Source organism: Dendrobates tinctorius, unplaced genomic scaffold, assembly GCF_039654945.1.
Source record: "Dendrobates tinctorius isolate UK_male_01 unplaced genomic scaffold, ASM3965494v1 ptg000403l, whole genome shotgun sequence".
Lineage (NCBI taxonomy): Eukaryota > Metazoa > Chordata > Amphibia > Anura > Dendrobatidae > Dendrobates > Dendrobates tinctorius.
This window is the reverse complement of record NW_027362068.1, coordinates 475,086-502,998: the sequence shown is the minus strand read 5'-3', so window position 1 is coordinate 502,998 and position 27,913 is coordinate 475,086. Positions and strand designations below refer to the sequence as shown.

General features: G+C 52.8%; 1 protein-coding gene across 9 annotated transcripts in view; it reads left to right on the top strand.

The window, feature by feature from the left end:
• Positions 1-27,913, top strand: part of SLC35F5 (solute carrier family 35 member F5) — a 172,731-nt gene that overhangs the window by 50,581 nt on the left and 94,237 nt on the right. For 3 of the 9 annotated variants that reach the window (XM_073563840.1, XM_073563841.1, XM_073563836.1), the window contains exons 3-9: positions 11,792-11,935; positions 22,426-22,488; positions 22,570-22,645; positions 24,726-24,916; positions 25,069-25,150; positions 25,239-25,326; positions 25,439-25,587. In XM_073563840.1, coding sequence (XP_073419941.1) covers positions 11,792-11,935; positions 22,426-22,488; positions 22,570-22,645; positions 24,726-24,916; positions 25,069-25,150; positions 25,239-25,326; positions 25,439-25,587 — 793 coding nt within the window. Of the gene's footprint in view, positions 1-7,396; positions 7,542-11,791; positions 11,936-22,425; positions 22,489-22,569; positions 22,646-24,725; positions 24,917-25,068; positions 25,151-25,238; positions 25,327-25,438; positions 25,588-27,913 lie in introns of all 9 variants that reach the window. The other 6 variants (XM_073563838.1, XM_073563837.1, XM_073563833.1 and 3 more) reach the window with 3 other exon arrangements.

The following is a 27,913-nucleotide window of genomic DNA, read 5'->3' as shown; positions in this document are numbered from 1 at the left end:
AAGAATCCATAGTCTCGCTGCTCATACAGTAAAGAATCCATAGTCTCATTGCTCGTACAGTAAAGAATCCATAGTCTCGCTGCTCGTACGGTAAAGCATCCATAGTCTCGCTCGTACAGTAAAGAATCCATTCTCAACTGCTCGTACAGTAAAGAATCCATTGTCTCAACTGCTCGTACAGTAAATAATCCATAGTCTCAGTGCTCGTACAGTAAAGAATTCAGTGTCACTGCTCGTACAGTAAAGAATCCATAGTCTTACTGCTTGTACACTAAAAATTCAGTCTTGCTGCTCGTACAGTAAAGAATTCATAGTCTCACTGCTCGTACAGTAAAGAATCCATAGTGTCACTGCTCGTACAGTAAAGAATCCATAGTCTCACTGCTCGTACATTAAAGAATTCATAGTCTCACTGCTCGTACATTAAAGAATTCATAGTCTCACTGCTCGTACATTAAAGAATTCATAGTCTCACTGCTCGTACATTAAAGAATTCAGTCTCACTGCTCGTACAGTAAAGAATTCATAGTCTCACTGCTCATACAGTAAAGAAATCGGTGTCACTGCTCGAACAGTAAACAATTCATAGTCTCACTGCCCATACAGTAAAGAATCCATAGTCTCGCTGCTCGTACAGTAAAGAATCCATAGTCTCACAGCTTGTACAGTAAAGAATCCATAGTCTCGCTGCTCGTACAGTAAAGAATCCATAGTCTCGCTGCTCGTACAGTAAAGAATCCATAGTCTCGCTGCTCGTACAGTAAAGAATCCATAGTCTCGCTGCTCGTACAGTAAAGAATCCATAGTCTCGCTGCTCGTACAGTAAATAATTGCCATAGATCATGGGTGGGTACTTAATTTTCCCAAGGGGCCAAGTGAGAAACTGGTAGTGCTGTGGAGGGCCGAATAAATCGGCTATGCTTAAAGGGGTGGTCCGAAACCAAAGGTGAATTTAGTATTCAATGTATATCTATTCAGTGTAATAATCTAATCTTGTTTTCTAATGTACTTCAATGAAGAGCGTACCCTCTACATTCTGTCTTTTTACATCCTATGACATTTTATTTGAGATTCACCAGTGCATGCTGGGATACTCGAATGAGCCGTCATCAGGGGGCAGAAGCTGTGGTCACTGCTGCAGCCTCTGCGCCCTCTCTGAAATGAGGCGCCATCAGTGATGTCTGTTTTGGAGGCTCGGCTAGTCCTGCTCACCTGGTAATGCGTCGTACGTAAATTCTGACCCGTACTAAGTATGAACTCCCTGTGCTATATTCCTTTGCACAGTGACAGTGCGCTCCCTGTGCTGTATTCCTTTGCACATTAACAGTGCGCGCCCTGTGCTATGTTCCTTTGCACAGTGACAGTGCTCTCCCTGTGCTATATTCCTATGCACAGTGACAGTGCGATCCCTGTGCTGTATTCCTTTGCACAGTGACAGTGCGCTCCCTCTGCTATATTCCTTTGCACAGTGACAGTGCGCTCCCTGTGCTATATTCCTATGCACAGTGACAGTGCGCTCCCTGTGCTGTATTCCTTTGCACAGTGACAGTGCGCTCCCTGTGCTATATTCCTATGCACAGTGACAGTGCGCTCCTTGTTCTATATTCCTTTGCACAGTGACAGTGCGCTCCCTGTGCTATATTCCTTTGCACAGTGACAGTGCGTTCCCTGTGCTGTATTCCTTTGCACAGTGACAGTGCGCTCCCTGTGCTGTATTCCTTTGCACAGTGACAGTGCGCTCCATGTGCTGTATTCCTTTGCACAGTGACAGTGCGCTCCCTGTGCTGTATTCCTTTGCACAGTGACAGTGCGCTCCCTGTGCTGTATTCCTTTGCACAGTGACAGTGCGCTCCCTGTGCTGTATTCTTTTGCACAGTGACAGTGCGCTCCCTGTGCTGTATTCCTTTGCACAGTGACAGTGCGCTCCCTGTGCTGTATTCCTTTGCACAGTGACAGTGCGCTCCCTGTGCTGTATTCCTTTGCACAGTGACAGTGTGCTCCCTGTGCTGTATTCCTTTGCACAGTGACAGTGCGCTCCCTGTGCTGTATTCCTTTGCACAGTGACAGTGCGCTCCCTGTGCTGTATTCCTTTGCACAGTGACAGTGCGCTCCCTGTGCTGTATTCCTTTGCACAGTGACAGTGCGCTCCCTGTGCTGTATTCCTTTGCACAGTGACAGTGCGCTCCCTGTGCTGTATTCCTTTGCACAGTGACAGTGCGCTCCCTGTGCTGTATTCCTTTGCACAGTGACAGTGCGCTCCCTGTGCTGTATTCCTTTGCACAGTGACAGTGCGCTCCCTGTGCTGTATTCCTTTGCACAGTGACAGTGCGCTCCCTGTGCTGTATTCCTTTGCACAGTGACAGTGCGCTCCCTGTGCTGTATTCCTTTGCACAGTGACAGTGCGCTCCCTGTGCTGTATTCCTTTGCACAGTGACAGTGCGCTCCCTGTGCTGTATTCCTTTGCACAGTGACAGTGCGCTCCCTGTGCTGTATTCCTTTGCACAGTGACAGTGCGCTCCCTGTGCTGTATTCCTTTGCACAGTGACAGTGCGCTCCCTGTGCTGTATTCCTTTGCACAGTGACAGTGCGCTCCCTGTGCTGTATTCCTTTGCACAGTGACAGTGCGCTCCCTGTGCTGTATTCCTATGCACAGTGACAGTGCGCTCCCTGTGCTGTATTCCTATGCACAGTGACAGTGCGCTCCCTGTGCTATATTCCTTTGCACAGTGACAGTGCGCTCCCTGTGCTATATTCCTTTGCACAGTGACAGTGCGCTCCCTGTGCTGTATTCCTATGCACAGTGACAGTGCGCTCCCTGTGCTGTATTCCTATGCACAGTGACAGTGCGCTCCCTGTGCTATATTCCTTTGCACAGTGACAGTGCGCTCCCTGTGCTATATTCCTTTGCACAGTGACAGTGCGCTCCCTGTGCTATATTCCTTTGCACAGTGACAGTGCGCTCCCTGTGCTATATTCCTTTGAATGCACAGTGACAGTGCGCTCCCTTGCTGGCGCTAAGGAGATGTGATGACCCGGCAGGGACCAGTCCAGTCTCTGAAACAGATGACGCTTCTTTTCATGGTGGGGAAAGCAGCTGTGGCAGTGACTGCAGCCTCTGCCCCTGATGATGTCCCCTGTGAGTACCCCAAAATGCACCGGGATTCTCAAAGAAATGTCACTGGAAGTAAGAAAAAAAAAAAAAAAAACACACAAGCAGACGGGAAGTAGAGGGGGAAAGGTAGAAATGTTTTAACTGAAATCTGTTAGTAAAGTGATTAGATTCTGAATTGAGTTTAGTCTGAGCGTCGCCTCCTTTGGTTTCGGATCACTCCTAATTCTGCATCATATTTCATCCCTTTATATAAAGCAGTGGCCTATGTGATGGCGTTTACAGGAGCGTATAATAAATCGTGATTTTCATCCAGAAAAAGACGCCTTTCCCTCTGTTGTCATCCGTACGGCATCTGTTTTTATACCTCAGAAGTGAGTAACATTCTAGAGAAGAAATCCAGCGTCCTGTGTCAGTAATGGAAATGTATTCCTGAAAATCGGACGCTCTACGGATGATTCATATGGGAGCCAAGTTTTGTTATTTTTGCACAACCATAGACTTCAACAGGCGAGTCTGATCCGACATACAGAAGAGACCGGCGGGCGCTGTGACACCGGCGGGCGCTGTGACACTGGCGGGCGCTGTGACACCGGTGGGCGGTCACAGCGCTGTGACACCGGCGGGCGCTGTGCCTGGCCTTCTATGTGAGGCTCAGACAGGCTCTACCCAGGGTCGTAGCGGTGTGGCAAATATACGCATGGCGGTCGCAGCCACGGTCCTTGCCCAGGACGCATCAAAACCACCTTCAATGCTGATGAGTCTGGATGCCGAAAAGGCCTTTGATAACGTGGCGTGGCCTTCCCTATGTGAAGTCCTGGGCAGAGGAAATTTTGGCCCGAGGTTCCTACAGTATGTCCAATACCTTCAGACAAATGCAAATACTTGTGTGACGGTTAACGGCTATCGTGCACCCACAATAGATCTTTCGGGGGGTCAAACAGGGGTGCCCTTTGTCACCCCTCCTAGTCAGCCTCGCTATAGACCCTTTACTACGTCACCTATTGCAGACCCCTATTATTAGAGGGCTTGCAATAGGTTGAAGAGAATTAAAGGTGGCGGCATTTGCAGATGATATTCTGCTGGTAATGGCCAACCCCAAACATGCCCTGCCCTCCCTTATACGAGAGTTGGAGGATGTAGGAGGCTTATTGGGCTATACTATTAACTGGGGTAGGTGAGGAGGCTGCGTGGCCCCTCCAGGCCTCTATGGGTGTCGCAATTCCCATGTCGGTTTACTACTGGCTCATTAAAATACTTGGGAATACAGGTGACAAGACAAATTATACAAAACCAATATTTACTCATACCCCAAAAACTTAGACTCCACCTTAACCAAAAGGAAGGATTTCAGCTCGTCATGCCAAGGCCGAGCCAATTTATTAAAATGACAGAATTTCCACGCCTTCTACTCCTCTTCCATACTCTCCCAATTCATTTAGCTCCGAAAGAAGAGAAACGGATCGGTTACCTATACCGCTCATTTATCTGGGAGGGAAAACCCCACAGTTACTCCAACAGCTGAGGGGAAATGGGGGATAAACTTCCCTGATATTGGACACCATAACCTAGCGCCCCTGTGCCGGGTGGTGGCCGACTGGCTAGGAGGGACGTCCCGCTACGCCCAGTGCGGCCTGGAGTACTGCCTCGCCCCGGAGCTAGCTCTCCCTGCCCTCTTAGGGTGTGTGCACACACTGCGGATTCCGCTGCGTTTCCGCAGCGGTTTTGGTCGCTGCAGACCTGCAGCAGTTTTAGCTGCGGTGTACAGTACCATTCAAATGAATGGTAAAAAAAAAACCGCTGTGTAGACGTTGCGGAAAAATCCGTGCGGATTCCGCAGCGTCTGCACACACCCTTACACCTCCCTTACACTGAACTGCCGGCTGAAGTAGACTTAACCCACTTCTGATGTCTACATGGAAGGCATGGCAAAAGATACGCCGACCGTTTCGGCTCTCCCCTTGGTGCCTCTCCTCTTTCCTCTCGTTGGTAGCCCTCACTTTCAAAATGGACATTCTCACCCCATCTTCTATCAATGGCCCTCTTGGGTATGGCATCTATTAAACACCTAGTCCACCTCGATTAATGACTGATACGATTTCCTCCCCTCAGCTCGTTTCCTGGAAATGAGACTGACAATTTGTCCTAGATCCTACCTCACTCCGCAAAAGGGTCATAGAATGGGGCGGTACAGAACCTCCAAATGCCGCTCCCCAGAGGCCAACCTGTTCCCTTGTCTGTCGGCATGCCTGGTCATCAGACCATTTTGGGAGAAAATATGACTGTTCACCAGTACACATCTGACAGACTTTGCTCCTGATGAACCTCTGTGGGCCATTAACCAGATGAACACACCTGCTTTCCAGGGGGCCGTAAACTACTACATTTGATGGCGGCAGCAGGTACTAAAGCCATGCTGCAGACATGGATCCATGACCATGCCCCTGCGTTCAAGATCTTTTTAGGAAAGCTGTCGTTTCTGCTTCAGATGGATTGGGTTGAGGCCCCCTTGCATAAAGAGGGAAGGGTGCAGTCCTTCTTTGAAACTTGCGAAAGGTTCATCTCTGCTTCCACAGCGCATCCAAGATGACATTAAAACCTGTTTTCAACCAACAGTCTGGTATGAAGAGCAGCTCCTATTGGGAGAGACCTCTATATAGTGATATCTCTGGGGAAGCCACGCATGGGGTCACTTCTATGAAGAACCCTGCTGCAGACTTACAGCAGGAGTCTGTGCACGAGATTCAGAAGGATGGGATGAAAGGGGAGCGCTGCGGTGAGATGGAGCGCAGGACCTGAAGCACTTGGCCACCGGGGGAGTGGCCGGAGAGTAGTCTGAACGTGCCAAAGAGTGAGACGCTGAGAGTGGTCAGGACGAAGCAGAAGGTCAGGTGGCTGAAGATAGCGGTGCAGTACAAACGGGGCAGACAGCAGATTAGTAAGAGTACCAAGCCGAAGGTCAGAGCCAGAAACCCAGAGTAAAGGCCCTTTTACATTTAGCGATGCACCAGCGTTCCGACCAGCGATACGACCCGGTCAGGATCGCTAAATGATCGCTAGTGAGCTTCCACACAAGAAGATCTCACCAGCGATGCAGCAGCGACGCAGCGGACGATACTTACCTTTCACACAGCGATCCTGATGTCAGAGTCACAAAGCAATGCACCGAACGAGAAGGCAAGCGGACAACACAGTAATGAAAGCACTCCAGGGGGTCAGACACCCAGCCAGAGCAGAGGTATCACTGACCAGGATCCCCAGGTGAAGGCGGGTAAATATAGCCCTCCCCAAACCAAAAGGAGGCCATACAGAAGGACCCACGGCCATGGCTCTTCTAGGTGTTGGGGATATTCTTTTGTGTCGGTGGGTCCTGAGCGTAGTTAGGCACCCATGTTAGGTGTCCGACAGGTAAGAGATGTACCTGTGCTTGACATACTCTTCCCCCTCTTTCCCGGTTCTTGTTTTCACTAAAGCGCCTGTCACTGGTTTTTGTGACGTAGCGGCGATATTGCTAGTGATATCGCTGAGTGTGATACTTACCTCCGACCGCTGCTCATCGCTGATCGCGCGAGAACGTCCTGGACCGTTTCTCGTCGGGCGCTTCCTGCTGTGGCACCGACGAGCGACGTGTGGACGCAGGCGGGAGGACGTCAGGATCACCTCGTCTGACAGGTAACGACCCCTGCGATGTCGCTGGTGAGATCTGCCTGTGTGGCAGCGCACTAGCGACCACTTAGCGATGCACCAGCGATCCTGACCGCGTCATATCACTGGTCGGGATCGCTGGTGCATCGCTAAGTGTGACCGCACCTTTACTCTCCTGTGAACAATGCAATTTCTGGAATAGATGTTTTGACTCCCCAGGTAATGTTTGCATTGTTGTATGTATGTATGTAAGGAAAAAAATCTTGTATTCAATAGAAACAAGGTTTAAATAAATAAAAAAATAAATAAAAAGCTGATGAAGCTTCCGAGAGAAAAGCGGTGTAAAGCCATCATCAGAGTAGCGGGGCTCTGAGGTGCCGCACATTCTGGGCCTCACACGGTTCTTTCATGGTTTTGCTGCCTTCATTCTGAATCTACAATGTTCATATTCCGATAAGAACGACGAAAACCATTGTCCGAGCAGAGGTGTGTAACTCTTGGCCGATGCCGTGTGTGTACAGGGGCCTATATGTGTGGCTCGGGGTTTCTGCACCTGATGTGTATGCACGCGTGGGGTGTGGGGGGGCAACAGAATATATCATGGTGATGGGGGGCAGTGACTGACCTTTTCCTCTTTTCCAGACAGTATCTCGTGACCGTGGTTATCGTTATGAACTGCACAGTTTCCACCACCAGCTCCAGTTTGCCGCGCCGACGCCTTGTACTGGGGATACTGGTCCTGTTACTGGTGGACGTTATCTGGGTGGCTTCGTCAGAGCTGACATCTGTGAGTGATGAGACAATGTCGTGCCTCCCCTCCTTTTATATACTGTTCTTTTCCACATGGTCCAGCGTTCACCATCACAGGGACCCTCATGTATGTATACTGCCATCATCTCCAGACTTGTCCATCATCCACCTGCTGGAACATGTCCTGTGCACAGGGGAGCGGTGGGCAGTGGATGTCTTGTAGTCTCCGGGTCAGGTAGACTCCCTGAACAGCCAGCGAGAAGGAGATGGCGCGCAGCGCTCTCCACCGGATGAGCTGTGTCCAGCGTTATTGTCCTCGTATAGCTCCAGACCAGGCTCGTAACTTCGCCAACGCATTTCGCACGTCTCTGCTCTTAGTCGCAGCGGATCCGCCGTTTCACAATGATACCATTTATAGTGTAAAACAACCAATGAGAATATTACTAAAAAAGTCTGGTGAGATGTCTGATGACTCCAGGGCGACGGACAAGGGACGGCGGGCGGTGCTTAACCCTTTGTTATCATTATGAATTCTCACAAAAAGAGCTTCATATTCTGCTGAATACAAAGTCCAATACAGCCACAAATTGCAGGATGTGACCCCGGGACAAGCGCCGCAGGGCGAGAATGGTGGTGATGCCATAAGGAAGCCTTCGATTGTATCCTTAGGGATTTGTTGCCCCCTTTTTGAAGATCCAGGATCCCCCCTAATGTCTCAGACTGGGGTCTTCTCCTGTAAATGTTTGAAGGTCCGCTGGTGCTAAGTTTATAGACCCAAGGTAAACCACAAACGTGCGCGTACAATTTCTATAATGGCCGCTATTAGGAAAACCTAAAGTTGCTCCTATGTCTCTGCGGAGGCTCTGCTCGTCCTCAATGGGGGAAACGTTTTGCTCGATCCAGAGATCTAGGAGGCAGATATTTGTGTATAAAATCAGAAGTAGCTTGGAAATCCTTCCTGAACAAGGTGGAACGTGCAACAAGGTGAATTTACTTTGACTCCTCATTTCTCACAATAAATAAACTATTTGTGATCCATGAGGAGTCCGAATCCAATTCCTGTCCTCAGATTGGCCTAAAATGTCATCGGAGTCATTTCTCATAAGGGGCTAATGTGAAACCGTTCCAATTTGTCGGTTTGTGGTGGCCCTCTGGCCCATAAATTATACCCCCCAAGGTCTTCTGTTGGAAGGTCCTTTTTGGATATCGATGTCTACTCTTGATGTTTACAGTATGTCCCTACAATCTTAAGCGTGCCCTGAAAACGCATTTATTCAGACTGGCCTATCGCCTCAACACATTAACCTAACCTATCCCTGTGTGGCAGAGCCAAAAGTTTTGCCATAACCAGGTTCCCCGCATCATGTTCCCACATGCTTCATGCATCCATTAGCCCTCTGTGTCTGTACTGTCACACACTTAACACTATGGCTAGTCCATACAATCAGGGAACTGTTACCACCCACCTTTCGTGTCTCCCTCTTTCCTCATACACTGTAAGCTTGCGAGCAGGGCCCTCATTCCTCTTGGTATCTGTTATGATCTATGTGATTATTGTTATGCTGTAATGTCTATCGTCTGTACAAATCCCCTCTGAAATGTAAAGTGCTGCGGAATATGTCGGCGCTATAGAAATACAATTATTATTAGTACCCAAGGCATGTGATCCACTTTTAGACTTACCCAGTGTCCTTCAGTCCACCCTCACAGCCTTTCCCTATCAGCTCTCAATGTCACAAACTGTTTCCAGAATACAATGACAATTGGCATATCAGCAGACATCGACAGCCAAAGACAAGCACACACTATGGTATATGGCACATCAGCTCCTCACAAGGCTGTCTTCTTGACCCACCAGAATTAAACACTTAACTCCACAAGCCGATATACAGATAAAAAGTCAATTCTTCTTGGCTTTCAAAACATAGTTGGGAGATTAAGATACAATCGTTTTTTTCACAACATACCATATAAACTCGAGTATAAGCCGAGATTTTCAGCCCATTTTTTAAGGCTGAAAGTCCCACTCTCGGCTTATACTTGAGTCATATACGCCAGGGGTCAGCGGGGGTGTCAGATCATACTCACCCCCCAGCGCTTCTCTGCAGCCCCCCTGCTCCTCCCACGGTCTCCGGCACCTTCCTTCAGCGGTCACGTGGATCCGCTCATTAAAGTCATGACTGTGCATATTCATGACTTTAATGAGCAGTACCATGTGACCGTTGAAGGACGGAGTAGCTGCCGGAGACCGTGGGAGAAGCGGGGCTGCAGACACCGTGCCAGGAGGGGGTGATTATATACGATATTAGCCTGTCTCCGTTCCACCGCTCTGTCCTCTGCGTCCTCTGGCTGTGATGTTCAGGTCAGAGGGGGCAATGACGTAGTTAGTGCATGCCGCGCCCTCTGCCTGTACAGTCACTGACAGAGGGATCCGGAAGACAGAGTGCAGCGGTAGAACGGGGATAGGTGAGTATCTCAGGTGCCGGGGCCCTGAGCCAGCGGTGACACCGGCACCTGTCTCCCATAGCACGCCAGTGTCCTCGCCTGCTCAGGACACAGGCACCTGGCCCCCAGCGACAAGAGGTGAGTATGTCTTTTTTTTTTTTTTTTATTTCCAGCAGCAGCATATGGGGCCTATTCTATGGAGCATCTTATGAGGCAGCATATGGGGCATATTCTATGGAGTATCATATGGGGGCATAATCTATGGAACATCATATGGGGGCATAATCTATGGAACATCATATGGGGGCATAATCTATGGAGCATCATATGGGGGCATAATCTATGGAGCATCATATGGGGCATAATCTATGGAGCATGATATGGGGCAAAATCTATGGAGCAGCATATGGGGCATAATCTATGGAGCATCTTATGGGGGCATAATCTATGGAGCATCTTATGGGGCATAATCTATGGAGCATCTTATGGGGGCATATTCTATGGAGCATTTTATGGGGCATAATCTATGGAGCAGCATATGTGGCATAATCTATGGAACATCTTATGGGGCCAATCCGTAACCGCATGGGTGTAAACAAGGGGTTACTGGACCATTGGAGCCTGTATATGACAAGTATACTGTATATAATATAATTACAGTATTCCAATTTGTGCCATCAGACCAATGCAGAAATATAAATATAAAAAATGCTCTGTAAAATTTCACTTCATATAACGATCAAATAGTAGGGCAGGCTGGAGCAAACATCCTATGGTTTAGATACCTATACACAACCAGATAAAAGCACCTGTGAAAGTGAAAGTTATACCTGATGGGCAGCAGGCACGGGTTCCTTAGGGACTATGGGATGGAAGTTATGTATGATGGGTATATGGGCACGGGACTATGGGATAGAGGATATGTATGATGGTTATATGGGCACTGGACTATGGGATGGAGGATATGTATGATGGGTATATGGGCACGGGACTATGGGATGGAGGATGTGTATGACGGGTATATGGGCACGGGACTATGGGATGGCGAATGTATGATGGGTATATGGGCACAGGACTATGGGATGGAGGATGTGTATGACGGGTATATGGGCACGGGACTATGGGATGGCGAATGTATGATGGGTATATGGGCACAGGACTATGGGATGGAGGATGTGTGATGGGTATATGAGCACTCGACTATGGGATGGAGGATGTGTATGATGGGTATATGGGCACAGGACTATGGGATGGAGGCTATGTATGATGGGTATATGGGCACGGGCCTATGGGATGGAGGATAATCATAATTTGTTATAACTAACCACAGTTAGTTACTATGCCCGGGCAACATCGGGCTCTTCAGCTAGGGCAGAGCAGATTACTGCAGTGCGCAGGCGCCGGAGCCGCGACGGGTAGGAATGAAGAGGACGTCATCGCTGCAAGATGGGAGGCGCCGTACCGCAACTCCCTCCGGACCCGGACCGCCCCCCGGTGGGTATACTATAACTCATCTTATTGCTCTCTTTCAGGGTACATCGGGGGCTTACCTACAGCATTGCAGAATGCTGTAGATAAGCCCTTGATGGCGGTGGCCGCAGCTGATAGGCAAAAAATAGAGTGACAGATTCCCTTTAATTGACATTTAATAAAGCTTCAACATATTTATCATGGTGGATAATTGTTTTCTTTTTTGGATTAGTTTGTCCATTTTTGTCTTCACACCATAGACCCATTTATCCTTACATGTGGTTTTGCTTTTCTAGATAAGTTTTGCTTGTTGATGACCCCTCTGTCCCTACAAACATGGCCGCCACTCATGCCTCAATGTATTTTTTCCAGTACATATTTCAGGAGTTCAACAAGCCCTTCTTCAGCACTTTTGCGAAGACATCGATGTTTGTCTTATATTTGCTGGGATTTGTTATCTGGCGGCCATGGAGATACCAGTGTGCCAAACGTCTGCGAGGAAAGCACACCAATCTTGTGAGTTTTTGTAGCTTTGCTCTATAATAGGTCGAGGGAAGCATTGGCACTGAAGGCGTTAATGGGGTTGTCCAACTTGTCCGCTACTGGACCACCTAAGTGTCCCACATAAAGTGATCCAACGTAGACGCAGATCCTGGACTGTCGCTGCCATGTTGGCATTTATGTGCATCACGGCACCGCGTTGCAGGAGTAGCGCCTTTCCCAGGGTTTTCTTCATGTTATGTGGCACCGAAAGGAGTTTTCCAACAGCATCCACTGTTTATAAAGTGTCTATTCCTTGAAAGAAGCTTCAACCAGTAGCATTCTCCTCCTGCAGCACCTCCCTGCATATCCAGACCAGGCTGATCCTGCAGCACCCCTCACCTCCCTGCATATCCAGACCAGGCTGATCCTGCAGCACCCCTCACCTCCCTGCATATCCAGACCAGGCTGATCCTGCAGCACCCCTCACCTCCCTGCATATCCAGACCAGGCTGATCCTGCAGCACCTCTCACCTCCCTGCATATCCAGACCAGGCTGATCCTGCAGCACCCCTCACCTCCCTGCATATCCAGACCAGGCTGATACTGCAGCACCCCTCACCTCCCTGCATATCCAGACCAGGCTGATCCTGCAGCACCCCTCACCTCCCTGCATATCCAGACCAGGCTGATCCTGCAGCACCTCTCACCTCCCTGCATATCCAGACCAGGCTGATCCTGCAGCACCCCTCACCTCCCTGCATATCCAGACCAGGCTGATCCTGCAGCACCCCTCACCTCCCTGCATATCCAGACCAGGCTGATCCTGCAGCACCTCTCACCTCCCTGCATATTCAGACCAGGCTGATCCTGCAGCACCCCTCACCTCCCTGCATATCCAGACCAGGCTGATACTGCAGCACCCCTCACCTCCCTGCATATCCAGACCAGGCTGATCCTGCAGCACCCCTCACCTCCCTGCATATCCAGACCAGGCTGATCCTGCAGCACCCCTCACCTCCCTGCATATCCAGACCAGGCTGATCCTGCAGCACCTCTCACCTCCCTGCATATCCAGACCAGGCTGATCCTGCAGCACCCCTCACCTCCCTGCATATCCAGACCAGGCTGATACTGCAGCACCCCTCACCTCCCTGCATATCCAGACCAGGCTGATCCTGCAGCACCCCTCACCTCCCTGCATATCCAGACCAGGCTGATACTGCAGCACCCCTCACCTCCCTGCATATCCAGACCAGGCTGATCCTGCAGCACCTCTCACCTCCCTGCATATCCAGACCAGGCTGATCCTGCAGCACCTCTCACCTCCCTGCATATCCAGACCAGGCTGATCCTGCAGCACCTCTCACCTCCCTGCATATCCAGACCAGGCTGATCCTGCAGCACCTCTCACCTCCCTGCATATCCAGACCAGGCTGATCCTGCAGCACCTCTCACCTCCCTGCATATCCAGACCAGGCTGATCCTGCAGCACCTCTCACCTCCCTGCATATCCAGACCAGGCTGATCCTGCAGCACCCCTCACCTCCCTGCATATCCAGACCAGGCTGATCCTGCAGCACCCCTCACCTCCCTGCATATCCAGACCAGGCTGATCCTGCAGCACCCCTCACCTCCCTGCATATCCAGACCAGGCTGATCCTGCAGCACCTCTCACCTCCCTGCATATCCAGACCAGGCTGATCCTGCAGCACCCCTCACCTCCCTGCATATCCAGACCAGGCTGATACTGCAGCACCCCTCACCTCCCTGCATATCCAGACCAGGCTGATCCTGCAGCACCCCTCACCTCCCTGCATATCCAGACCAGGCTGATACTGCAGCACCCCTCACCTCCCTGCATATCCAGACCAGGCTGATCCTGCAGCACCTCTCACCTCCCTGCATATCCAGACCAGGCTGATCCTGCAGCACCTCTCACCTCCCTGCATATCCAGACCAGGCTGATCCTGCAGCACCTCTCACCTCCCTGCATATCCAGACCAGGCTGATCCTGCAGCACCTCTCACCTCCCTGCATATCCAGACCAGGCTGATCCTGCAGCACCTCTCACCTCCCTGCATATCCAGACCAGGCTGATCCTGCAGCACCTCTCACCTCCCTGCATATCCAGACCAGGCTGATCCTGCAGCACCTCTCACCTCCCTGCATATCCAGACCAGGCTGATCCTGCAGCACCTCTCACCTCCCTGCATATCCAGACCAGGCTGATCCTGCAGCACCTCTCACCTCCCTGCATATCCAGACCAGGCTGATCCTGCAGCACCTCTCACCTCCCTGCATATCCAGACCAGGCTGATCCTGCAGCACCCCTCACCTCCCTGCATATCCAGACCAGGCTGATCCTGCAGCACCTCTCACCTCCCTGCATATCCAGACCAGGCTGATCCTGCAGCACCTCTCACCTCCCTGCATATCCAGACCAGGCTGATCCTGCAGCACCTCTCACCACCCTGCATATCAAGACCAGGCTGATCCTGCAGCACCTCTCACCTCCCTGCATATCAAGACCAGGCTGATCCTGCAGCACCTCTCACCTCCCTGCATATCAAGACCAGGCCGATCCTGCAGCACCTCTCACCTCCCTGCATATCCAGACCAGGCCGATCCTGCAGCACCTCTCACCTCCTTGCAAATCCGGACCAGGCTTGTCCTGCAGCACCTCTCACCTCCCTGCAAATCCGGACCAGGCTCGTCCTTCAGCACCTCTCACCTCCCTGCAAATCCGGACCAGGCTCGTCCTGCAGCACCCCTCACCTCCCTGCATGTCCTGACCAGGCTGATCCTGCAGCACCCCTCACCTCCTTGCATGTCCAGACCAGGCTGATCCTGCAGCACCCCTCACCTCCCTGCATATCCAGACCAGGCTCATCCTGCAGCACCTCTCACCTCCCTGCATACCCGGACCAGGCTCGTCCTGCAGCACCTCTCACCTCCCTGCATATCCGGACCAGGCTCGTCCTGTAGCACCTCTCACCTCCCTGCATATCCTGACCAGGCTGATCCTGCAGCACCCCTCACCTCCCTGCATATCCGGACCAGGCTGATCCTGCAGCACCTCTCACCTCCCTGCATATCCGGACCAGGCTCGTCCTGTAGCACCTCTCACCTCCCTGCATATCCTGACCAGGCTGATCCTGCAGCACCCCTCACCTCCCTGCATATCCAGACCAGGCTGATCCTGCAGCACCTCACCTCCCTGCATATCCAGACCAGGCTCATCCTGCAGCACCTCTCACCTCCCTGCATATCCAGACCAGGCTCATCCTGCAGCACCTCTCACCTCCCTGCATATCCAGACCAGGCTCGTCCTGCAGCACCTCTCACCTCCCTGCATATCCAGACCAGGCTCGTCCTGTAGCACCTCTCACCTCCCTGCATATCCAGACCAGGCTCATTCTGTAGTACCTCTCACCTCCCTGCATATCCAGACCAGGCTCGTCCTGTAGCACCTCTCACCTCCCTGCATATCCAGACCAGGCTCATCCTGCAGCACCTCTCACCTCCCTGCATATCCAGACCAGGCTCATCCTGCAGCACCTCTCACCTCCCTGCATATCCAGACCAGGCTCATCCTGCAGCACCTCTCACCTCCCTGCATATCCAGACCAGGCTCATCCTGTAGCACCTCTCACCTCCCTGCATATCCAGACCAGGCTCATTCTGTAGTACCTCTTACCTCCCTGCATATCCAGACCAGGCTGATCCTGCAGCACCTCTCTCCTCCCTGCATATCCGGACCAGGCTCATTCTGCAGCCCCCCTCACCTCCCTGCATATCCAGACCAGGCTCGTCCTGTTGCACCCCTCACCTCCCTGCATATCCATACCAGGCTCATCCTGCAGCACCTCTCTCCTCCCTGCATATCCAGACCAGGCTCATCCTGTAGCACCCCTCACCTTTCTGCATATCCGGACCAGGCTTATCCTGCAGTACCTCTCTCCTCCTTGCATATCCAGACCAGGTTCGTCCTGCAGCACCCCTCACCTCCCAGCCTTTCCTGGCCAGGCTCCACCTGCAGCACCTCCCAGCATTTCCAGGATAGGCTCCACCTGCAGCACCCTTCCACCTCCCAGCATTTCCGGGATAGGCTCCACCTGCAGCACCTTTCCACCTCCCAGCATTTCCAGGATAGGCTCCACCTGCAGCACCCTTCCACCTCCCAGCATTTCCAGGATAGGCTCCACCTGCAGCACCCTTCCACCTCCCAGCATTTCCAGGATAGGCTCCACCTGCAGCACCCTTCCACCTCCCAGCATTTCCAGGCCAGGCTCCACCTGCAGCACCCCTCACCTCCCAGCATTTCCGGGATAGGCTCCACCTGCAGCACCCCTCACCTCCCAGCATTTCCAGGCCAGACTCCACCTGCAGCACCCCTCAACCCCCCAGCATTTCCAGGATAGTCTTTACCTGCAGTACCCCTCACCCCCCAGCATTTCCTGGCCAGGCTCCACCTGCAGCACCCCTCATTTCCCAGCATTTCCAGGCCAGACTCCACCTGCAGCACCCCGCAACCCCCAACATTTCAGGTATAGTCTCCACCTGCAGCACCCCTCACCACCCAGCATTTCCAGGCCAGACTCCACCTGCAGCACCTCTCAACCCCCAGCATTTCCAGGCCAGACTCCACCTGCAGCACCCCTCACCTCCCAGCATTTGCTGGCTAAGCTCCACTTGCAGCACCTCTCACCTCCCAGAATTTCCGGGATAGGCTCCACCTGCAGCACCCCTCACCTCCCAGCATTTCCTGGCCAAGCTCCACCTGCGGCACCCCTCACCTCCCAGCATTCGCTGGCTAACCTCCACTTGAAGCACCCCTCACCTCCCAGAATTTCCAGGATAGGCTCCACCTGCAGCACACCTCTCCTCCAAGCATTTCCTGGCCAGGCTCCACTTGCAGCACCTCTCACCTCCCAGAATTTCCGGGATAGGCTCCACCTGGAGCACACCTCTCCTCCCAGCATTTCCTGGCCAGGCGCCACCTACAGCCCCCCTCACCTCTCAGCATTTCAGGGATAGGCTCCATCCGCAGCACCCCTCATCTCCCAGCATTTCCTGACCAGGCTCCACCTGCAGCACCCTTCCACCTCCCAGCATTTCCAGGATAGGCTCCACCTGCAGCACCCTTCCACCTCCCAGCATTTCCAGGATAGGCTCCACCTGCAGCACCCTTCCACCTCCCAGCATTTCCAGGCCAGGCTCCACCTGCAGCACCCCTCACCTCCCAGCATTTCCGGGATAGGCTCCACCTGCAGCACCCCTCACCTCCCAGCATTTCCAGGCCAGACTCCACCTGCAGCACCCCTCAACCCCCCAGCATTTCCAGGATAGTCTTTACCTGCAGTACCCCTCACCCCCCCAGCATTTCCTGGCCAGGCTCCACCTGCAGCACCCCTCATTTCCCAGCATTTCCAGGCCAGACTCCACCTGCAGCACCCCTCAACCCCCAACATTTCAGGTATAGTCTCCACCTGCAGCACCCCTCACCACCCAGCATTTCCAGGCCAGACTCCACCTGCAGCACCTCTCAACCCCCAGCATTTCCAGGCCAGACTCCACCTGCAGCACCCCTCACCTCGCAGCATTTGCTGGCTAAGCTCCACTTGCAGCACCTCTCACCTCCCAGAATTTCCGGGATAGGCTCCACCTGCAGCACCCCTCACCTCCCAGCATTTCCTGGCCAAGCTCCACCTGCGGCACCCCTCACCTCCCAGCATTCGCTGGCTAAGCTCCACTTGAAGCACCCCTCACCTCCCAGAATTTCCAGGATAGGCTCCACCTGCAGCACACCTCTCCTCCGAGCATTTCCTGGCCAGGCTCCACTTGCAGCACCTCTCACCTCCCAGAATTTCCGGGATAGGCTCCACCTGCAGCACACCTCTCCTCCCAGCATTTCCTGGCCAGGCGCCACCTACAGCCCCCCTCACCTCTCAGCATTTCAGGGATAGGCTCCATCCGCAGCACCCCTCATCTCCCAGCATTTCCTGACCAGGTTCCACCTGTAGCACCCCTCACCTCCCAGCATTTCCTGACCAGGTTCCACCTGTAGCACCCCTCACCTCCCAGCATTTCCTGACCAGGTTCCACCTGCAGCATCCCTCACCTCCCAGCATTTCCTGGCCAGGCTCTACTTGCAGCACCCCTCTCCTCCCAGCACTTCCTGGACAGGCTCCACTTGCAGCACCTCCCAGCATTTTCTGGCCAGGCTCCACTTGCAGCACCCCTCTCCTCCCAGCATTTCTGGGATGGGCTCCACTTGCAGCACCCCTCACCTCCCAGCATTTCTGGGATGGGCTCCACTTGCAGCACCCCTCACCTCCCAGCATTTCTGGGATAGGCTCCACTTGCAGCACCCCTCACCTCCCAGCATTTCTGGGATAGGCTCCACTTGCAGCACCCCCCCTCACCTCCCAGCATTTCCGGGATAGGCTCCACCTGCAGCACACCTCTCCTCCCAGCATTTCCTGGCCAGGCGCCACCTACAGCCCCCCTCACCTCTCAGCATTTCAGGGATAGGCTCCATCCGCAGCACCCCTCATCTCCCAGCATTTCCTGACCAGGTTCCACCTGCGGCACCCCTCACCTCCCAGCATTTCCTGACCAGGTTCCACCTGCAGCACCCCTCACCTCCCAGCATTTCCAGGCCAGACTCCACCTGCAGCACCCCTCACCCCCCAGCATTTCCGGGATAGGCTCCTCCTGCAGCACCCCTCACCTCCCAGCATTTCCTGGCCAGGCTCCACTTGCAGCACCCCTCTCCTCCCAGCACTTCCTGGCCAGGCTCCACTTGCAGCATCCCTCACCTCCCAGCATTTCCTGGCGAGGCTCCACTTGCAGCACCCCTCTCCCAGCACTTCCTGGACAGGCTCCACTTGCAGCACCTCCCAGCATTTTCTGGCCAGGCTCCCCTTGCAGCACCCCTCTCCTCCCAGCACTTCCTGGCCAGGCTCCACTTGCAGCACCCCTCTCCTCCCAGCACTTCCTGGCCAGGCTCCACTTGCAGCACCCCTCACCTCCCAGCATTTCTGGGATAGGCTCCACTTGCAGCACCCCTCACCTCCCAGCATTTCTGTGATAGGCTCTACTTGCAGCACCCCTCACCTCCCAGCATTTCTGGGATGGGCTCCACTTGCCGCACCCCTCACCTCCCAGCATTTCTGGGATAGGCTCCACTTGCAGCACCCCTCACCTCCCAACATTTCTGGGATAGGCTCCACTTGCAGCACCCCTCACCTCCCAGCATTTCTGGGATAGGCTCCACTTGCAGCACCCCCCCCTCACCTCCCAGCATTTCCAGGATAGGCTCCACCTGCAGCACACCTCTCCTCCCAGCATTTCCTGGCCAGGCGCCACCTACAGCCCCCCTCACCTCTCAGCATTTCAGGGATAGGCTCCATCCGCAGCACCCCTCATCTCCCAGCATTTCCTGACCAGGTTCCACCTGCAGCACCCCTCACCTCCCAACATTTCCTGGCCAGGCTCCACTTGCAGCACCCCTCTCCTCCCAGCACTTCCTGGCCAGGCTCCACTTGCAGCATCCCTCACCTCCCAGCATTTCCTGGCCAGGCTCCACTTGCAGCACCCCTCTCCTCCCAGCACTTCCTGGACAGGCTCCACTTGCAGCACCTCCCAGCATTTTCTGGCCAGGCTCCACTTGCAGCACCCCTCTCCTCCCAGCACTTCCTGGCCAGGCTCCACTTGCAGCACCCCTCTCCTCCCAGCACTTCCTGTCCAGGCTCCACTTGCAGAACCCCTCACCTCCCAGCATTTCTGGGATAGGCTCCACTTGCAGCACCCCTCACCTCCCAGCATTTCTGCGATAGGCTCTACTTGCAGCACCCCTCACCTCCCAGCATTTCTGGGATGGGCTCCACTTGCAGCACCCCTCACCTCCCAGCATTTCTGGGATAGGCTCCACTTGCAGCACCCCTCACCTCCCAGCATTTCTGGGATAGGCTCCCCTTGCAGCACCCCTCACCTCCCAACATTTCTGGGATAGGCTCCACTTGCAGCACCCCTCACCTCCCAGCATTTCTGGGATAGGCTCCACTTGCAGCACCCCTCACCTCCCAGCACTTCCTGGTCAGGCTCCACTTGCAGCACCCCTCTCCTCCCATCATTTTCTGGCCAGGCTCCACTTGCAGCACCCCTCTCCTCCCAGCACTTCCTGGCCAGGCTCCACTTGCAGCACCCCTCACCTCCCAGCATTTTCTGGCCAGGCTCCACTTGCAGCACCCCTCTCCTCCCAGCATTTCTGGGATAGGCTCCACCTGCAGCACCCCTCACCTCCCAGCATTTCATGGCCAGGCTCCACTTGCAGCACCCCTCACCTCCCAGCATTTCCTGGCCAGGCTCCACTTGCAGCACCCCCCCTCCCCTCCCAGCATTTCCTGGCCAGGCTCTACCTGCAGCACCCCTCACCTCCCAGCATTTCCTGGCCAGGCTCCACTTGCAGCACCCCTCACCTCCCAGCACTTCCTGGCCAGGCTCCACTTGCAGCACCCCTCACCCCCCCAGCATTTCCAGGATAGGCTCCACTTGCAGCACCCCTCACCTCCCAGCATTTCCTGGCCAGGTTCCACTTGCAGCACACCTCTCCCAGCATTTCCTGGCCAGGCTCCACTTGCAGCACACCTCTCCCAGCATTTCCTGGCCAGGCTCCACTTGCAGCACCCCTCTCCTCCCAGCACTTCCTGTCCAGGCTCCACTTGCAGAACCCCTCACCTCCCAGCATTTCTGGGATAGGCTCCACTTGCAGCACCCCTCACCTCCCAGCATTTCTGCGATAGGCTCTACTTGCAGCACCCCTCACCTCCCAGCATTTCTGGGATGGGCTCCACTTGCAGCACCCCTCACCTCCCAGCATTTCTGGGATAGGCTCCACTTGCAGCACCCCTCACCTCCCAGCATTTCTGGGATAGGCTCCCCTTGCAGCACCCCTCACCTCCCAACATTTCTGGGATAGGCTCCACTTGCAGCACCCCTCACCTCCCAGCATTTCTGGGATAGGCTCCACTTGCAGCACCCCTCACCTCCCAGCACTTCCTGGTCAGGCTCCACTTGCAGCACCCCTCTCCTCCCATCATTTTCTGGCCAGGCTCCACTTGCAGCACCCCTCTCCTCCCAGCACTTCCTGGCCAGGCTCCACTTGCAGCACCCCTCACCTCCCAGCATTTTCTGGCCAGGCTCCACTTGCAGCACCCCTCTCCTCCCAGCATTTCTGGGATAGGCTCCACCTGCAGCACCCCTCACCTCCCAGCATTTCATGGCCAGGCTCCACTTGCAGCACCCCTCACCTCCCAGCATTTCCTGGCCAGGCTCCACTTGCAGCACCCCCCCTCCCCTCCCAGCATTTCCTGGCCAGGCTCTACCTGCAGCACCCCTCACCTCCCAGCATTTCCTGGCCAGGCTCCACTTGCAGCACCCCTCACCTCCCAGCACTTCCTGGCCAGGCTCCACTTGCAGCACCCCTCACCCCCCCAGCATTTCCAGGATAGGCTCCACTTGCAGCACCCCTCACCTCCCAGCATTTCCTGGCCAGGTTCCACTTGCAGCACACCTCTCCCAGCATTTCCTGGCCAGGCTCCACTTGCAGCACACCTCTCCCAGCATTTCCTGGCCAGGCTCCACTTGCAGCACCCCTCTCCTCCCAGCACTTCCTGGCCAGGCTCCACTTGCAGCACCCCTCACCTCCCAGCATTTCTGGGATAGGCTCCACCTGCAGCACCCCTCACCTCCCAGCATTTCCTGGCCAGGCTCCACTTGCAGCACACCTCTCCTCCCAGCATTTCTGGGATAGGCTCCACCTGCAGCACCCCTCACCTCCCAGCATTTTCTGGCCAGGCTCCACTTGCAGCACCCCTCACCTCCCAGCATTTTCTGGCCAGGCTCCACTTGCAGCACCCCTCACCGCCCAGCATTTCCTGGCCAGGCTCCACTTGCAGCACCCCCCCTCACCTCCCAGCATTTCCTGGCCAGGCTCCACTTGCAGCACCCCCCCTCACCTCCCAGCATTTCCTGGCCAGGCTCCACTTGCAGCACCCCTCACCCCCCAGGATTTCCGGGATAGGCTCCATATGCAGCACCCCTCACTTCCCAGCATTTCCTGGCCAGGCTCCACTTGCAGCACCCCTCTCCTCCCAGCACTTCCTGGCCAGGCTCCATATGCAGCACCCCTCACTTCCCAGCATTTCCTGGCCAGGCTCCACTTGCAGCACCCCTCTCCTCCCAGTGGTGAGGACTCGTCAGATCTACTCTATGCTCCCCAGCCTCATCTGCACACTATCATCTCTGAAATGCCGCCATTGTGGGTGCAGTCTCTGATTTATGCTGTCCGTGGTGTCCCTTTCATGAATCCATGGACAGTATCCCTTTATGGAGCGGTTGTGTAATAGTGGTCAAGATGGACAACCCGAGTCCTGTCCATCGGAGCGTGGAGTCTGTGCTGGAGGCTCTTTAGGATGATGGAGGTTGTGCTCCCACTCTTAGTTGTATTTCTCTCTCAGTTTGCAGATGCCGAGAATTACTTTCCGGCGTGTGCAGCAGACGGTGCCGTGAATCACACGCTGGTAAGTGAATGTGTTGCGTGGTCCCCCTCTCTAGTGGGGGATTTCAGTGGACATCAGTAATAGGGCCTCTTCTTCCTGCAGAGTGATCCCCTTTATGTTCCTGTGAAGTTTCATGATCTCCAGAACGAAAAAATTCTAGCAGTAAATGATGATAAATGTGAGTATTAATGGCTCAGTGTGGAAGTCAGTCACACTTACACGTTGCACGCTCACACGTGCACGCTCCTTCAGTAGAGATGGTGCACTACATTGTCATGCCAATGCATTTTGATGGTTTGTATAGAATTTGAAACCGTCGGCTTGTGTGACCAGTCAGGGGAAGATTTTGCAGGATTGCTGTTTCATAGTCAGGCCGGTGCTTTAGGCATTGTAGACACTATTCACACCAGGCAGCTTTGGTACAATTGTCCACAACCTATTTTGTTTCCATATGTACATCAATAAAGCAAAACACAAATTATATGACAGAAAAGCATCTTCTATCTGACGCTAGGAGTACATGAGAAACGTGATTGGTCAGAGCCAGGCTTTGTGCACCTCGTTGCAGTAGTCGTGGCGGGAGATGATGAGGGCATGCACAAGCATTTTAGTAGATTGAGGATTGAGGAAAGGACGGATTCTGGAAATATTTTTGAGGTGTTGGAGAGAGCGTGGATTGCAGGACAGGGCAGAGTCAAGGGTTACTCCAAGGCAGAGGACTTCTGGTATGGTGAAAGCGTGATGTCATTTATTCTGATAGATCTGGTAGGGAAGAGATGTGAGATGGAGGAAAGATGATGAGTTCAGTGAGAAAGTGAGAGGAGGAGGATACGGCTGATAGACACTCCGGGATTCTGGACAGCAGAGAGGTGACGTCTGGGCCAGAGAGGGAGATCTGAGTGTCTTCAGTGTATAGGTGGTCTGGAAGCCATGGAACTTTGCCGTTGCCGAGATCTCAATCTGAGCATGCGCTGCCCCCGGCGGCCATTTTCCTGGAGGCCACTCATCGCAGCATTGGATGTGCAGGTGGCCTCCGGGCTTTCACAAAATGCCGGCGGAGCCCACCGTACCACAGAGCACCACCTCCGCACCTGCCTGGGAAAGGAGTGTGTTAATTGCCCTGCAGCGTCGGACCGGGACCGCTGCAGAATTGCCAAACTCCTTCTGCCGCCACAGTATTTGTATGTATATTCCGACTATAAGACACACCCCCATTTTCCCAAAAAATTTTTGGGGAAAAAAGTGCGTCTTATAATCCGAAAAATACGGTTCCTTGTTTGGGTGATTTTATTTCTGAAGTGCGTGGCAAAATCCTCAGCAGAGATGAAGGAGGGCAGAGGAGGCAATTAAGTGTTGTGTAACTGTTTGGGGTGGTAGGATAAGGAAGATACGAGGGTGTGACGTAGGCCTGCTGAGCAGAGCGGATGGCTGACTGGAAAGTGTGTGCTGCTTGTTTGAATGCAGTAAAGTCATCTCGCAAATACGTTTTCTTCCACCGCCGCTCTGCAGCCCTGGACACTTGCTGAAGCTTTTTAGTGAAGTTATTATGCCAGGAATGTCTATTGATTCTTTGAACCACTATGGTTACCTACCACTTCTTGCAGGGTCATAGTCACAAGGTAACGTTGGTATGGCTTGCGTTTTCCTGACTGTTATACCCGGTAATTTCCTCCTCCCACCAGAAATGTACTTTCCACTGTGAGAACAAAACCCTTTCCCAGTGCCAGAATACCGTACTTCAGCAGCCCCATTGTTGGCCCGCCTTTGGCCCGCCTCTGGCCCTCCTTGGTCCGCCTCTGGCCCTCCTTGGTCCGCCTCTGGCCCTCCTTGGTCCGCCTCTGGCCCTCCTTGGTCCGCCTCTGGCCCTCCTTGGCCCGCCTCTGGCCCTCCTTGGTCCGCCTCTGGCCCTCCTTGGTCCGCCTCTGGCCCTCCTTGGTCCGCCTCTGGCCCTCCTTGACCCGCCTCTGGCCCTCCTTGGCCCGCTTCTGGCCCTCCTTGGCCTTTAAGGCTATTTTGACCTCTCCACCTGTCTGTGTGTGGATGGTGCACAACTGATCTTCACCAGTGTAACCCTTGAGATAAAGGCAGCTGTGAACCGTCGTATGATGCCTGCATGAAGTTTCACATCCGATAACGCTTTCACTCTGCATAGATCATCCGCTGGCCTTACTGGTGATCATGCTTATGTGTCGTGTGAGGTTCTACAGCATCTCTGCCTCCATGTGCTCGTAATCTACAGTATGCATTTTCATTCTTAGCTGCTAAGAAGCCTCGTGTACGGTTCAGCAATCTCATGGAAGTTCGGCAGCTGCCATCAAGCCAAGCTCTGGAAGCCAAACTGTCCCGCATGTTGCATCCGCCTGTCCGAGACAGCGAGGCTGCAATGAGGACGAGCGGAAAGTTGACAATCTGCCAAGTTGCCAAGATCAGTTTCTTCTTCTGCTTTGTGGTAAGAGCGAGTCGTTGCGCTTGGTTCCTGTGCTCAGGACTGATGGCGCCTAAGTGGCGTCCTCTGCATGCTGTGGTCCTCGCTGGTTGGTATCCACAGGTGAGTGAGGGAGTCGTGAATGATACCTCCCGTCTGTTCCTTCCTCGTCACAGTGGTTCTTGGCCAACTATTCCTATCAGGAGGCGCTGTCCGACACTCAGGTGGCCATTGTGAACATCATCTCGTCCACGTCAGGTGAGCTCGCCTGCCATCTCCGCCATAGATGCTCAGACTCCAGTAACTGCAGGGCGCCACTGCTCTGAACTTGTGGCTTTTATTTCAGGTCTCTTCACTCTGATCCTGGCCTCCATCTTTCCCAGTAACAGTGGCGACCGCTTCACTCTCTCCAAATTACTGGCTGTGATCCTCAGGTTAATAGAGGTTTTGCATTTATCGTTGGTTCGCGCCATGCTGGTCTTTCCCATTTTGCTCCTGCTCTGTGTGATGTGATCCCATCATGTCTTCTCTTGTTTTCCTTCACAGTATTGGTGGAGTGGTGCTGGTCAGCTTGTCAGGATCTGGCCGTTCCAGGGATAAGGACACAATAGGTAAAGACTCAGATCCCTACACGGGGATACAGCAGGCAAAAGAAGTATTTGATCCACTGATGATTTTGCAAGTTTTACAGAAAGGTCTGTAATTTTTATCGGAGATACACTTCACCTGTGCGAGACAGACAGAATCTAAAAATAAAAACCAGAAAATCCAGAAAAAAATTATTGTATGGTTTTTTTTTTTTTTAAATAGTTAAATTGCATTTTATTGCATTCTGGCTCTCTCAGACCAGTTAGTTTCTCTTTAAGAAGCCCTTCAACTCTGCACTCATTACCTGTATTGATTGCACCTGCTTGAACTTGTTAACTGTGTAAAATACACCTGTCCACACCAGGGCTGTGGAGTCGGAGTCGGTGCTCATTTTGGTGGAGTCGGAGTTGGAGTCGGTATAAAATGGACCGACTCCGACTCCTAAAATATATAATAAATTGGGTACAGTAGTTCAATGCAGGATGTGCTGAATATTTTTTCATAGGAGTTTGGGAAAGTTATGAAATGTCCTATAAATGGCTGTTATATTCCTGATCTAAGGCTACATTCACACACAGCGTTTTTCCTGTGTTTTTTGAGGATACGTTTTTCAGCTGCAAAAGCTGATCATCTTTTTAAAAAACTGCATCACCTGAAAGGTTTTTGAGCTCATAGATAATGTTCTCAATACCAAAAGCAGATTAGAAATCTGCTCTATCTATATATCCATATCTGTCTATCCATATCGTATCTGTACCAAAAAGAATGAAAACCGGGTAGTACACCAATATATATTCTGTTCTATCTAAATATCTTGATTATTGGATCATAAAAATGATTAAATGTCTGAGGTTCACATTGTACTACAATAAATTTTTCACTTAAATATAAGCAATATGTGTGGGAGTCGGAGTCGTGGAGTCGGAGTCGGAGTTGGAGTCGGTGTAAGGGAAATTGAGGAGTCGGAGTCGGAGTCGCAAGTTTGGCTTACCGACTCCACAGCCCTGGTCCACACACTCAATCACACTCCATCCTCTCCACCATGGCCAAGACCAAAGAGTGGTCTAAGGACACCAGGGACAACATCGTAGAACTGCACAAGACTGGAATGGGCTACATGACAATAAGCAAGCAGCTTGAGGAGAAGGCAACAATGGTTGGCACCATAATTAGAGAATGGAAGAAACAGATGACTGTCAATCTTCCTTGGTCTGGGGTTCCATGCAAGGTCTTGCCTCATGGGGTAAGGATGATTTTGAGACAGGTCAGGAGTCAGTCCAGAACTTCATGGTAGGACCTGGTCAATGACCTCAAGAGAGCTGGGACCACAGTCTCAACATTACCGTTAGTAACACACTACGCCATCATGGGTTAAAATCCTGCAGGGCACGTAAGGTCCGCCTGCTCACATCAGCACATGTCCATGTTTGTAGTTCGCGAATGACCATCTGGATCATCTAGAGGAGGCATGGGAGAGGGTCATGTGGTCAGATGAGACCAAAATAGAATGTTTGGTATCAACTCCACTTGCCATATTTGGAGGAAGAAGGATGAGTGCAACCCCAAGAACACTGGCCCAACCGTGAAGCATGGTGGGGGAAACGTTGTAGTTTGAGGGTGCTTTTCTGCAAAGGGGACAGGACAACTCCACTCTATTGAAGCGAGGATGAATGGGGTCATGATTCGCAATAGTTTGGCCAACAACCTCCTTCCTTGCGTAAGAGCATTGAAGGTGGGACGTTGCTGGGTCTTCCAGAATGACAATGACCTAAAACACACGACAAAGGCAACTAAGGAGTGGCTCCGTAAGAAGAATTTCAAGGTCCTGGAGTGGCCTAGCCAGTGTCCAGACCTGAACCCAATAGACGATCTTTGGAGGAGCTGAAACTCAGTGTTGTCCAGCGACAGCCCCGAAACCTGAACGATCTGGAGAAGATCTGTGTGGAGGAGGGGGCCAAAATCCCTGCTGCAGTGTCTGCAATCCTGGTGAAGGACCACAGGAAACGTCCGACCTCTGTAACTGCAAACAAAGGTTCCTGGACCAAATATTAAGTTTTGCTTTACTATTGTATTACATACTTATTTCATGCAATACAATTCTAATTAATTATGTAACAATCCTTCAATGTGATCGTCTGGATTTTATCTTTAGATTCTGCCACTCGGGTGGAGTGACCTACAATAACAATTACAGATCTCCATTCTTTGTAGGTGGGAAAACTGCGGAATCTGCAACGGATCAAACACTTTTCCCACCGGACATGGCACATCCCAATCCTGTATATAGTAGATCCCTCTGTCTGGTCTGTGACATTGTCTGCATGTAGATCATACAGTACACAGTCATGTACAGTAGATCCCAATCCTGTATATAGTAGATCCCACCGTCTTGTCTGTGACATTCTGTATATAGATCATACAGTACACAGTCAT